Source organism: Alligator sinensis, unplaced genomic scaffold (genome assembly GCF_000455745.1).
Source record: "Alligator sinensis unplaced genomic scaffold, ASM45574v1 scaffold253_1, whole genome shotgun sequence".
Lineage (NCBI taxonomy): Eukaryota > Metazoa > Chordata > Crocodylia > Alligatoridae > Alligator > Alligator sinensis.
In genome coordinates, this window is record NW_005842147.1 from 877970 (window position 1) to 892627 (window position 14658).

At 38.1% G+C, this 14658-nt stretch overlaps 1 protein-coding gene across 3 annotated transcripts in view; it reads left to right on the forward strand.

Annotated features, from left to right (window-relative positions):
* The window catches only part of HIVEP1 (human immunodeficiency virus type I enhancer binding protein 1), a 201605-nt gene that overhangs the window by 8931 nt on the left and 178016 nt on the right, over positions 1–14658 (forward strand). For 2 of the 3 annotated variants that reach the window (XM_025206224.1, XM_025206222.1), the window contains exon 2: positions 2496–2626. In XM_025206224.1, coding sequence (XP_025062009.1) covers positions 2587–2626 — 40 coding nt within the window. In that variant the 5' untranslated portion in view covers positions 2496–2586. Of the gene's footprint in view, positions 1–308; positions 2021–2495; positions 2627–14658 lie in introns of those variants that run through there. The other variant, XM_025206223.1, reaches the window with a different exon arrangement.

Sequence of the window (14658 nt, forward strand, 5' to 3'; positions counted from 1 at the left end):
GGCGGGAGGAGCCGCGGGGCGTCCCCGGGCCCTGAGAGGTGCCCGAGGGATCCCGGCCTCTGTTTGAAGAGGGCGTTTCAACATTCGTTGTTTGTTTTTTGTGCAATGGAGGTGCTCCCATGGGGGCGGTGACAGAAGTGGCAGATGAAGCCTTTGGGTTTTGAAGCCACCTTGGGCAGCAGCTTAACAGGGGGCCGAAGGGAGGCTTCGTGCTTAGAAGAAGTCGGGCTCCTTGCAGGGGTGCCTCACACTGGAATAGTAGAGGGATCCTGCCACCGTAACATTCGTTGTTTGTTTTTTGTGCAATGGAGGTGCTCCCATGGGGGCGGTGACAGAAGTGGCAGATGAAGCCTTTGGGTTTTGAAGCCACCTTGGGCAGCAGCTTAACAGGGGGCCGAAGGGAGGCTTCGTGCTTAGAAGAAGTCGGGCTCCTTGCAGGGGTGCCTCACACTGGAATAGTAGAGGGATCCTGCCACCGTCTAGATATTTTGGGAGGGGTTATTTATTTATTTATTTATTTAGCTAGCAAATGCAGATCTGTAAAGACAAGCAATAGCCTCCTCAACTGGTTTCAAAGTTATTAATCCATTTCTTAGTCTGTAGAGGGGATGCTCCTAGGGAAGGGTGGCATTGTTTGTATCTCTCCACAAGCACAGGGTGGTTCAGTGCTGAGGCCCCAGCAGTGAGGGTTGGCTGCACAGAGGCCTTGGACCTATTTAGCAGGGAGGTGATACCTTTTATTGGACTAACTGTATATGCGGAATAAAGTTAGAGGAGCTTTCCAAGGCTAAGTGTGTTTCCATGCATGGTTGCTGGGCCCAGCTATACAGTTGGTCTAATAAAAGATATCATCCCCCCCCCGACAAAAAAGTAGATGCACTATCTTTTATGAGACCAACAAAGTAGTTGGAAAAAAGTTCTTTGCAAGTTTTCAGGCACCAACACCCCTTACTGAAGGTTGATGTTTTTGGCCACTGATATTGCATTCCATGTCACTTAGCTTTTTGAAGTGTAATCCTCCCCCCCAAAAAAAAAAAAATCACACTACTGGATGTAGTTGTTTTTATCTGGTACTTTATTATCATGACTCTTAGGAAATGGGACGGTACAATCCAGCTTTTGTTTCTATAGCCAGTTCTTTCCTTCACACAAAGACAAGCATGAGGAACCTTTTAAAAGGAATGGCAACCTGGCATTGTAAATGCATAGCAACTTGTAGGCTGCAGGGGCAGGTGTGGGTAACAAACTCTTGTAAACTGGTTTATTGATTTGCAGTAATGCAAATTGATGATGTCCTTAAAAAAATCAATTGGAAATCAAATGCATTATTTGTAATACCTTGAATGATAAAGATTCCACCTGCCTGCATATGCTTGCTTTCCCCTTTTCATTTGGAGCTGCTCTTCTGCTAATTATTCCAATTAAAGGGAAGCTGACAAGTCATGCTTATCTGTATTTACTTCTTGTATCTTAGGTTAAGCCTGGTTTTAATATTAACTGACTACTTGTGTAGTTTTTCATTCTCTTCAATACCAAGATTGGGCTTATAGGAGTCAGTTTCACTTTTTAGTTCCCCTGAGACTGCAGGATACTATTTGTAAACAGCACAGGGAGTTGTAAAAATCCAAACACATTCATATCATTAAACTGTGAGAGTGTTTCTCTAGTCTTCAATTTCTTTTTTTTCTCTTAACAAAACTTGGAAAGAAAATCTGGATCTTGGCAGTCAACTGAACCATGTAACTTTAAATATATGGAAAACCTTGCAGGATATTAAAAGGGTTCCAGTTCATATTAGTTGTTTGCATTTGGTAATGGTAATGTAGTTTCTTGCATGTGACTGGACTGCTGCACAAAGGCAGAGCTCTGTCGCAGCAGGAGTACTGCCTGTGTGCAAGGAAGTACCAGTTTGGGTCCCAATTCATGTGTCTTATGGTAAAGTTTGAAGCAAAGCCATCAGCAGAATCCTGCCATACTTTGTCACCGCTGCAGGCTCCTGAGGGAACTGTGGAGGTGGAGGGTAGGCTTATGACCTTTCTGACCATCTCCCTTCCTCATAACTGAAAGTTCATTCCTGAGACTGAGTTGAGTGTAGGGCTTTTTGTAGGGGGAGGCAGGTGGGAAGATGCAAGTGACAAGTCCAATACAGGACATGTGATATTTTGAAGGAACTGATTAAATGGGAGAATTGTCATTTCTCAGCCTGGCAGTGACATCCTGAGTAACCTTGAGCACAACTTGTCTTATTTTTCTTACCTACAGGGATTAAAACAAGGTGTTTTGGGGAGTGTAAGAAAAGTGGAATAGATTTAATTATACATGATTATTTTGTGTAACAGTTTAGGTTTAAAAACCTAAGTTAGTTAACAGTTTAGGTTTAAAAACCTTAGTTGTGTAACAGTTTAGGTTTAAAAACATTGGGATGAGTATTTCCATATTAACACTGTTTCAACTTTTATCTTTTTTTATTTTATTTTTTATTTATTTTTATTTAGCACATGGATTAATTGATCTCCTGAGAAGATTTATGGTACTGCTTGCTTCACATTTCTGAGAGGAGAAGGTGGTCTACGAAGCTAGAGGAAAATGCCTAGGACAAAACAAATACATCCCAGAAATCTGAGGGGTAAGAAGCTCTTAAGAAAACTGTGTTCCCAGAAAATTTGGAACTGGCTTTGGATTGGTTTTGAATTATCAATTTATTTTTCAAAGTTACTGTCAGAAAATATTTTATTTGCTAGCTTTAGGAGTAATCCATCAGAGGGCTGTAACTGCAAGAAATTAGTGGACTTTGTTCTTATTGTTGTAGTTTATGCTCTGGGTAGCCTGTTTGTGGAAGTGCTCGATAGAGGCAGGACACTGTGAAAACAAAGGAAGGAGTGGTTCTGTGCGCCAAAAAGTTTTTAGTCTAAAAATACAGAGACAAGGGAGTGGGAGGCAGGATGTAACATATAAGCAACATGATCAGGGTGATGACAGGTACTTGTCTTAATAGATACCAGCTTAGTAATTTTCTTTCAAGTTAAATGAAGTAAATTCCCCTCCCCTTCACATTCTTCAGTATTTATCATCCCTATCACCCACTCCCTTGCAGTAATCCCCTGTTTTGGGGTCTTGGGCCCAAGCTTCTACACAGACAAGTTATTAATTTGCTCAATAAATAAAATAAATATGTGGATGACTTTGGGCCCCAGTGTGGTTAGCTCATGTATAGGGGTCTTCCTTTGAATTCAGTCCCACTAGGGTTAATGGGGCTGTATGTGGGCCTAGGGGTCTGCCCAGCTTGTCAGATTGGAGCCTTAAATGCATAATTAATCTCAGAAGTTGCTTTTGAGGAGGTATTAAAAGAGAGGGAAGTAGTTGGCTTTAAAGGTCAGCTCAGGAGGATTTACACTTTGCTTGAAATATGCTCATTTCTCATATGTAACTATACCCTATATTTTGTGTCTTTCACAACATATTAAAACTGATGATAAAACCACAGATTTCAAACCTACTAGCATAGAAAGTCAAGGACAGATAAGGTACTTCAGACTGCTTTCAACTACACTTTAAAAAAAAACCAAACCAAACCCCTCCACCTGATTTTTAAGTTCATGATGCCCCTTTAGCAGGAAAAGACTGAAAAAAACCCAAAGTGGGGGCGTACTAAGCATCCTATGCTAATTAGTCAGATTTGTGTTTAAAGGGCTTGTGTTCAGAGACGGTGAGTGTGTGTGTATACGTGAATTCATTTCATAGTAACATTTGTGCATGAAGGCTTTGTGACCGTTGAGACTAAGAATCTCTCTTGCTGATTTACCGTATCAGTGTTATTTATGAAGTAGCCCACTGTATCTGATGTATTTTGTTTAAGCCTTCAACGCTAATCTTTAAAAAGGGCAGATGTGAAGGGTATTCAGCACCATTTCAAGATGATGGTGGTGGCTTCACTGCTTTTAAAACTTAAGGTTACCACATTCGACTGTGTTTTCTTGTTTTCTCAAGTCTTTTTTGTACACTTGATCAGAGCCAAAAAGCTGAATTACTCATATAGCTGGAGTAAATGTTTTTCAATTGAATGTTTAATATTAGTGACTTATTAAGAATTGTTTGATAATGATAAGTTTAGTACAATTGCAAAGGTAGAAAATGGCCCCTTGGATAGTTTTTTGAGTAACATGGTATTCATTTAAGTAAATGCGTTTAAAAGAAAAAAGCAAATTAAACTTGGAAGAGTGCAAGCAATGCATTAGAAAGGAACTGAAACCTTTGTGGTGTTCCCCATTCAAATTGCCATTACTTCCACTTGTAATAGCCATTATTATCAAAGTTTCTAGTCTTCTGTAAGTAACTGTCTCTCTCAAATTAAGCTAAGGAATATACAAAGTGTAAAAGAAGTCCAGAATTCTTTTAGAACTTAGGTTGAAATATATAGCACAAATCATCTTAACTGCATTAATAAGTATATGTACCTATGTCATCTTGGGTTATTAGAAGTGAAGGAGACTTAGTTTAGTCCACCTTTATTATTCAAGCTCTGCTTTTTCTTTTTTTCTACCCAGGTAATGAAGAAAACAAAGATAAAAGTGTAAATTGTTAGATTAAAAAAAAAGTTTTTGAAAGTATTTGCAGGAAATTCCTCCTTAAAAATATCCATTGTAATTGGAATTTTAAAAAGGAGAAACTTTTTGTACTGTCTTGTTTTTCCAAAAGTTCTCATATATTTAATTTTTTGGTCAAATTAAAGTTTACAAACTCTTGTTTATTCAGAAGAGCCTCTAAAAGGAGTTGCTATGTTATAACCCATGGTAATTAGTCCAGTTAATGATTAAAACTGGAAAAAGAAGTTTATGGACTGCAAGGTTAAACTTCATAAATTTTTAATAAATTACACTTTTATTGAAGGATATATTAAGATATTTTTACAGTGTTGTACGGAGAATGCCAGGCATGTTCTTTAAATTGCTTATAGCAACAGTTATATTACATTACTCAGCCTCTAAAGCAGGGAATCTCATCCATGCTACCATGGTGCTCTGGGCTGACTTGAAATCCTTTCATGGGTGCCATACAGCGTTAGCACTGAAACACAATTCACAGAGTAAACTTAGAGATTTTAAATAGAAATCCATATTTGTGGTCTTTCTAAATTCTTTGCAGCAGAGAAACCGCCTTATTATTTTTCTGTCACCAATATAAGTGAAAATTAAGAGCTGGCATTTTCTGAGGAGCACTGTGACTCCATCTAGGAGTGCCTTGGGTGTACCAGTGGTGCCTTGAATCTAAAAAGTTTGAGAACCAGTGCTCTAAAGAATACACAAGTGCCACATTTGATTACTCACTTCCCTATTTCAACTTTGTGTCCTGCATGCCTCACAGCTGCCATCTGTCTTTTAGCTCTAACTGGACTACTTCAGTTGATCAATATTTAACTAGTTAGAAGGATCACCACTGGACAGCTCTTGATACTGTTTTTTTTTCAATGCATCAAGCGTATTACTGTTATTGAACTCGCACACCAAGCCAGCTTGGGGAGTGAGCAATCACATGCAAGAATATAGCATTTATGTTGCTTAGTTTAAAAAAAAAAAAGAGTATTTCCAGATCTTTAATACTGGACTTTTCATATCTTGAGTTAACATGTGTTTTTAAAAAGTTGGTTGATTTATAATGTTGAGAAAATGACATGGTATCCATTTATATTATTTTAAATCAAAATTAAGGTAGTTGGTGAAACACCCTATGGTTTGTTTTTTTTTATGTTGAGGTCACTTTCATTTTACTCATTTAGTATTTTTGAGATACTGGGCAGCCATTTGCAGACTAGCAGAAACTCTACAGCACCCCGTGTTGAAGCATAGGTTTCTTTGTTTTGTTTTGTTTTTTGTTTTGTGAGGAGTCTTTCTTCTCTCTTTTTTGGCATTCTCTTTTTTTTTTTTACTTATAGATACATCAGTATAGTGTTTTACTGGTTTCATTTTATAGAACGGGAAAAATATAGCAAGAGGGCAGGACATGAAAAATACTGTAGTCATTCACATACCACACAACCCTAAACAAGATGCACATCTTGTTCTGCCTTCTCAAAACAAAGGAAAAAAAGGACCTTTTAGTCCTTAGTTTTTTTAAACAAACTGTCCTTGTGTAAAACACTCACCCTAACTTTCAGTCGCTAATTTTCAGGAAAAAGGTGTATATGTGATGTGAATGACTAAGTTATTTAACAAGAACGAGATCATATAGTTATTTTCCTGATTATACAGCATTGGCATAACTGTGTTTGTTTTAATGGCGATGGCTTTGTTATACCCAAACAGTTTTAGTAAGGCATCTGCTACAATGTGCTTGTTTTTATCATTTAATTTCAGAACATTAATCTTGTTCTTCCTGAGTCTGTTTAGGATATATTCAAATGTGAAAAATATTACTACTATTTCTCAATGTTTTAGTCAGAGGCTAAGCTCGTGTCTGGCTAACTGTTGCTGATATATTCAGCACTGGAGATGGAACGAAGTTGAGACAAATTATGTGTTCTTGCATCTCTAAATGGCATGGCTTGGATGTGTACATTACCAAAAATATATATGATGCCTAACAAAATAAATTTCAAAGGCAGGCCTTGAATAAAACCCAAGTAACCTCGGTTCCTGTTGGATAAACTGGAGGAACAATTCACAAACAATTTTTTTCAGCACCTTTTTAGCCTGATGAATGGTCCAGTGGGATATCATGACTCAGACCAAGAAACATCGGTGCACTAAGCAAGTGTATTGGAGAAAACAGCATGTTTTCCTCTTTAACAAAACAGGAAAAAAAGTTAAAATCATTAGGTGGTATACTGTAATTTCTAGGCATCTGAACAGCCCCATTGTCTTGTTCAGTCTTTGCTATCATCACCATGATCATAGTTTAATTCACGTTGGTATTTTAGTCAGTTAAGTTAGAGAGAACCACTTTATATGAGTTTACCCTGTATGTTTACATGGGGCAGACCAGGTTAGCCAGTTGTTACACAGATATAACAAACATTTTACAGAAGCAGTAATATATTCCCAGAAGTGTGGTTCCACTCACTTTTAGCAGTATTTGATTGCACTTGGTTTTGCAGTCACAGAGCTGTGATGATCTACACCGAAAACGTTCTTTGCTTTTTGCTTGCTTAATTTTGTCATCAGTGGCTTTTAAAAATGTAAAGCTCATTGTGCCCTGCATTTGTGGACCAGGCACTGTACAAATATATAACAAGATATTAAAACATTGGTCGGTTCTAGAAATAATGAATTAGCTTCTTAATTTTTCAAAAGTATGAATTTGAAGTATTGTTAATGCCTTGTCTGCACAGTCAAATATTTTCCAGTTGAAGCAAATGACTATTCTGCCCATGAAGTTCTACTCCCAGTTGAGGTTTTAAGTTTGCATTTGAAATGTGACTGTAATTGGAAGCTGGATATATTATGCTGTAATCTAAATAGTAAACAGAAGTTTACCGGAAAGCTGGTTTTTCCTTTGACCTCAGGAGAGTTGAACATGTGTTCTGTTAAGTCATGAAACTGTAATTTAGTGGAGGTTCTTTTAGAAAGATTGAAATTAGAAACTTTTTGTAGCATGCAAATCGGCTACTGTGCCAGGCTTGCAAAGCTTAACTAATGGTATGTTTCAATCAAGTGCTTCGTACATATTTTTAGTTAAGAATAAATCATTAAAATATTCTATATTTGTATTTGTGGGCGGGGGGATGAATCATGTTTGGCTTCTGCATCTTACTACTTTTACTGTCACATACATATAATTTTGTTTAAAGGTATTTTTGTGAGGTGCTTTTTCTAGAGTTTGGGTACATTAATTATATTTTAGCCCCTCACTGTACCTGTGCATAAGTGAGAGGTAGGAGAGCATTGCTGAGAACAGTGAGGCAGAGAGCATGAACTGACTTTCTTCTCTCATGTGCATGCCTATGGCGGAGCCAACAATAGAACTCTAAGCCACTGATCTCTGGTCTTGTGTTTAGCCAGAAGATGGTACTTTGTGATTTAAGTGTCCATAAACTGTACAACATTTGGGGTTTTTAACACCTTGGGTCATGTTGTAACTTTCTGTACTAATTGTGTTAAAATCTCTATGGAATTGGGGAATGGATGGTCTAGTGATTATAGTACAGACGTGAGGCCCAGGAGAGTTATGTTTAGTTTTGTGATCTATGAGACTGAAACTAATGAGTTAATAGCTGTCTTTCTCTGTTTATTACTGGAGTATGGGCATGATGATGCTTAATTTTTTCCACTTTGTATTTGTCTTTTCTTTGTAGATTGTTAAGATCTTTGAGGCAAGCATAATTTCATACTTTGTATAAGTACAGCTCTTAACACAATGGGGCTGAGCTTGCTTGGGGCCTCCATTCATTACTGTAATGAAAATAATGTGTCCAATTGCATATGAAAATCTGTTAAAAGAGCACAAATGTTATTTTGTATTTTGAAAAATGAGATATGCTAGAATTAAAGCCTTAATGTGTGTCCCCTGTATGTATGCATTGGGATGGCATGTGTTCATGACATTATTAATATCTTTCCACCAAATCCTGTCTCCATCCATGCATGAGATGGATGCTACTTCTAAAATGTAACCTTTGCCTAGTGAATCAGACTGCCTTGTGTTTGACTTCTGCATCAGTGGTTTCAGAAGTGGGAAATTACATAGGGAATTGTCAGGGGACTGCATGAGGGGAGAGAGAGAGCCTCGTGGTTAAAGCAGTTGAATGCTGGCCTGAAGATTTTGAATTCTTCCTTCTGCCTTTTGAGTTTCCTTGTGGTGCTGAGCAAATCTCTTGGACCAAACTTTTCATAGTAGGCCATTAATTGTGTGTTTCTCATTTGTTCATGTACCCCAGCTGAGACACTGTGGAGAAGTTTAAAGTTATCCCAAGTGTAGTTGATCGATTGGAATTATGATTTGGGCACAAAATAGAATAAATTTACTAACTATTCTGAAAAATCCAGCCTTGGGGGACTCAGATTGGGGAACCATGACTAGCTAACACTTTTGACAGTTTTGCAATCTCTGTGCCTTAGTTGTCCCCCTCTAATGCACAGATGACAGTTGCACATTAATTCATTAATGTTTGTGAAGAACTCGGGTACCACAGTGAAAGCACCATATACAGTTGATGAAAACATTAATAACTTTTTTATTCAGCATAGGATGTGCTACAAATAAAGCTTGGAGCACAGATCATCCTGTATATCAAGTTTATTTGCATAAACAACTTTAATTTGGGCATTCACTAATGTTTAAGTGCTCTACCTTACGTTAGCAATACATTGAAAGTGTTAACACTGCAGTATCATAGCCTTTAAAAAAGGAAATGGAAAATCAAGCCGTTCTGTTAGGTTGAACCGTACTTTTCCCTGAAGTGTTATTCACATTGGGATTGCTAGAATTGTATAGCACAGGCTTCTATCACTTTAGCTGAGAAGCTGGCATCAGTGGTAGCTTGATGTCGTCTGTGAAGGAACAGCTAGAGAGGGATGAGACCTCGTTTCTTGTTGGTGAGTTTTACAGCTAGTTATTGACGTGATTTGTTTCCAATGTTTAAATTAGGGAAGCCTAGTTTAGTTCCAGGTTTTGGAAAAGGTGTTTTTATTTATTTTAAAGCCTTCTGCCTATTCCAGTGCCTGACTGTCATCTCCTCCCCTCTCTCCACATGCATGAGCCCTGGCTCCTGTATCCTTCCTTGCCCTGTCTCTTCCCTCTGTTTCTAACCACTCTGCATGAAGTCTGAGAGCCTTGAACAGAGGAGACAGTTTGCCTGATCTTAAGTCCTTTGATTGGCACTGTGGAACTATCATGCACAGCAAAGGAGAAATTGAAGGGAAAATCCTGGTCTTGCCCTTGTACCTCTGGGGTGGCTCAGCCCATTCTGCATGTGGAAGTTGTGTGGAGCATGCTCAGAAAGAGGCTTTTTTGGCTAATAAGGTCTTTCTATTGAGCATGTGCATGCTACAATTTTCTGGGGGCCGGGGTGGAGGGTTGTTGTTTTGGTTGTTGTTGTTTTTTGTTTTTCCTGGGGCCTTTCACCTGACCAAGTTAAGTTAAAGCACATTTTCTGCTGGGACAGCAAAAAGCCAGTTTCTGATTCATGTGTGTCAAGTTTTGCTGTAAATTGTGGAGTCCTTTAGAGCTAATCAAGTGGCTGTAAGAATTTTTAACCTTTGGGGAAGGTGCTTTGTTTTACTACACTTAATTCTCAGGAAAAAAAAAGAACAGCTTTTAACTCAAACTTAATGCAACAACAGAAAAACAGCTTCAGGTAGAAACCTAGCGTGGAAAATTTCAGTTAGAAACTTGGCAGTTATAAGCAATTAAAAACATATAATAGAATGTGTTGGGTAGCTTTGAGTAGAGCTCTCACAATGCTATCTTTGAGTGTGTGTCAATTCATATAAATTGCAGGGGGCAGGGTGGCACGGGCACTAAGGTGCACAGTTGCCAGCCCAGAAATCGCAAGTTCGAGGCCATAGCAAAAAGTGTTCACTGCGCAAACCTGTCAGTTTCCAGCAAATCTGCAAATTCTGCTAAACTGTCACAAGGACACAAGAAGGGAAGGATGTAAATTATACATGCATGCACTAACTAACAAGAGAAGAATGTAATACAGTCTAATATGATCTAATAGCTATAGGCAATGGAGGAGGTAGATGTTTGAATGAGACTTTAAAATAGTATGGGGGAGATGTAGATTAAAAAAAAAAAGAGTAGTCCAGACTGTAAAGAAGTCTCTTGTTTCTCATTCTCAGTTTACACTCAGGATAAATGAACAAATTTACCTGATGTTATAGAGTTTTAGACCACTGTAACAGTAACTAAAAGACCTGGGGCCTAACTTTTATGACTTCATGGAGGAAAAAAAGAATAGTTGCAAACTAGGCTTTGAATACTTCTGAACCACGTGAAGTTATCTGAGAGTAGGGTCAAGAAGCAGTTGCTGCTTATATATGTAAGGAGGAGTGTGATAGAATTCAGCATATGCTGAAATCTGGAGATCTGAGAATTATGGAGGCCAATGAGAAGGGAGTTATTGGAGAAAATGAAAGCACAAATGAGGATTTCAGCAGAAGTTCTATGGGTAGTTCCATTAGAACAAAGAGTTTGCTCTGAGATCAAAATTAATTCGTTAAGCCTCTGTGCCAAGAAAACATTGCCTTGTATTTTATGACAAATCAGTAAATTTTTATTAGAGTGTTTAAAAGAAAATGGTCTAGCATAATATAGATGAAATGCTAGTTTAATAAAGATGTTTTTATGCTCACAACTCAAATAGTTTCTATTTTAGCAGCTAGTTGGTATATGACCTAATTATGTTGGTATTTTGGGGAAAAATGTTATTTGAAAAGTAGCCACTCTTAATGTGTAGTCATTAGTATTTATCATGTAAATAATGAAGTACCCAATAGAGTAAAACATCTACCTGGAAACCTCTGTTGAATATTATGAGCGTCTGTACTTAACATCTTTATGAAAAATAGCTAAGGTTTGTGATCTCAACTATTCCTTAATGGAAGGTCTTTTTTTTCCTACTTTATGTTGGCTTTTCAGTTTTCAATTACATGTGAAGACAATGACCTGAATGAAGGTGAGTAAATTTGCAGATGAAGTGTAGACTTAGTCTGTTGAACTGTCCATTTGCACCTAGCTTAGTGTGTTATTTCATGTAGTTTCTGTGGTACCTAGCTTCAGCAGTTGCTGAACACATTTATCATTTTCAAAAACTTGTGACTTTAACTATTGTAAACTTTATTCGTTTAATACTTTTTTTTTTAATGTGCAGCCTGCTGAAAAAAAAAAAAAAAAGATTAGGTGTCAAAATGATGATGCCCAGAAGGTGTTAATTTGCAATGTAATTGTCTTGTGCGGAGAACACTCCCCCCCCCTTCCCCCTCATCAGTTAGGAAAATCCTGGTTTAGATGATAAAACAATATGTGTATGTATACAGTATCCCTCACAGATACATGTATACAATACTAATGTATGCTCTGTGATAAAGCATCTGTCTGATACAACACACAAAACAGTAGCTGGGGAAATTAAAACCATTTTGATTTAACAGTAGCCCCACTTTGAACTCATCACAAAACTCCTTCCAGCTTAGTTGTTTATAGTCAAGAGCCTAAACAAATGAATATTTTTTTCACATTCTACATTTCTATATTTATTACATTTTAAATATAGTAAACTTCATTTGAGACTCTTCCAGTGTTCAAAGGATTTGACTTTCCTTTGAGTTTACTAATGTGAAAAATGTTAAAAGTATTTCTGCTCAGAAATGTTAAAAGGAATTTCCAGAGCTGCTGTTCTTTCAAAGAGCTTGTTTCACTAATCTAGTAATTAAAAACAACAACAACAAAAAACAAACATACTCATATTGGTGATCTCTTTTAGAGGAGTTTTAACTCTTATGTATTTAAAAAAAAGGAAAATAAAGATTTGAACTGCTGTTATAAATAGTGGATCTCAAGGTTTAATAAATTAAAATTGGTGAATAATAAGTCTGAAGTACTGAATAAAATGAACTTGGGAGAATGCAGTATTTTTTCTCTTCTATTCATTCCTTAAATATTCAGAATATTTCCAGTTTTTAAAAGTAAGAGCAGGTCAGGTATTCAGAATCTTCTGACACATTTGTGGGGGGAAATGGGGAAGCTCTTGTTTAGGTTACTGCTAAACAGATAGGAGACACTTTTTGTCTTGTAAAATATTTTAAATGCACTTTAAATTTCCTGTAGAATGATTGGCTCAGTGTATGAGTTGACTTAAGTAATTCTTTATGAAAGTCAGTAATGTAACCAGGGAAGTCTGTTAATAATGCTGCACAGTGCCATGGAGAGTGGTGGTGTGTTTTGTTTTTTTTGTTTTTTTTTTGTTTTGTTTTGTTTTTTTTTTAATATTAAATGCAAGCAGACTGTTGATTCGGAAATCTAGGCTGCAGTGTGTTTGAGTCCTGCTCTTTATACTCAAATAACAACTGATTACTGGATTTAACAAATTTGACCAGCCTGTTATGTGTATTCCTTTTAAAAGTCAACATAAACAAGTGATTGGCGGTTTAAATAGTTGACAGACATTATTCTTTTGTAAACAAAAGTATAACTTTTACCATAAAAAGTACATGACCGTATTTAGTTCCATCTTTGTATGGTCCAGTGCAGGCCGGATGGTCTGAAATTGCATGGTGAAAGATCTGGGGAGGAAACATTAGTGTTGTGGTATTATCCTATGACATAATATAGTTACCAACAGCTATAAAACGTGTGTGTGTGTAGTTATATATGTCATTGGATGAACCCTACCAGAAGTAGTAGTCATGGAATGACCTATCTGTACAGCATGTTTCCCTCTGATTCTGGTTGGCTTTGGGGGTAAGGAAAATGGTATACACTAATGCTGAGTACTGATGCCTTAACTAGTGAGCTATATCAAATTGGAAGGGAGGTCAGATGGTTGCCTTAAGTTCTAGAGATGCTGGTGACAGAGCCAGCTACTCTATAAAACCAAAAATGGTGTTGCAGTGTTTTCTAAATATTTTGAAGCTAAGCCCCTACCTATTCAGTATTACCAGTGACCTTATCTAGTGTGGAGTAATATGTTTCTACAGAGGAAGGTACGTAGAATTATTTTCCTTTTTTTTTTCTAGAGTATTTTCCACAGAAGGGCTTTTGTTTCATCTGTCCAACAAACAAAACAAAATTCTAAAACAACCCCCCCATATTAGTTTTATACTGTTTTAAATATATATCATAATACTTGCTACAGTTTTTGGACTCAGAAAACGTTTAGCTTTCTTTTAAATAGAATGAGATCAGGAGCGACATGTAGGGGGTGCATGCGGGTGTATGTGCACCCACTGCACGTGGCGGTGCACCCCCTGCATGATTGCCCCTGGCCGCTGCTGCAGCTGGTGACACCTGTGAGTGGCTGCTGCCCTGTGGTTGGTGCTTGCTCTCTTCTCCCCCCCCCCCGGGCAGTCCCGGTGGTGCCTGCGGGAGCTCCCCATTTTATTGCAGCCGTGCCTCCCCATAGCTGTCGGGGGCATGTGCCGTTCATGAATGAGATCAGCCTCTGAGATAGAGGTGGAACAGGAACCAGGTATAGTTAATGTTTCTAAAATTCTAATACAGTACAGGACCTCCACCTGATGCAGGAGGCACGCGGTCCCACTAGGGGGAATGCCTTACTGGACCTGGTATTGGCAACGGGGGATGATATGGTAGGGGACCTCCAGATTGGTAGTCACCTGGGGGACAGTGATCACCAAATAATAGAATTCATCATAAGACGTCGAGTGGGTAAGGTAACTAGTAGGGTGAAAGTGCTAGACTTTAGGAAAGCTGATTTCAATGAGCTCAGGCGATTAGTCAAGGGCACACTGCAGAGTAGAAGTTTTGAAGAGATGGGAGCCCAGGAAGGGTGGCTGTACCTTAAGGAAATGATCCTTCGGGCACAGAGGGAGACGATCCCGATGCGAGGAAAAACAGGGAAAGGGGCCAGGAGGCTTCCTTGGCTGACCAGAGAAATCCAGAGCAGCCTGCGGACTAAAAGGGGAGCATATAAAAAGTGGAAATGGGGAGAGATTATCAAAGAGGAGTATACCTCCTCTGCTTGCGCTTGTAGGGAGGCAGTTA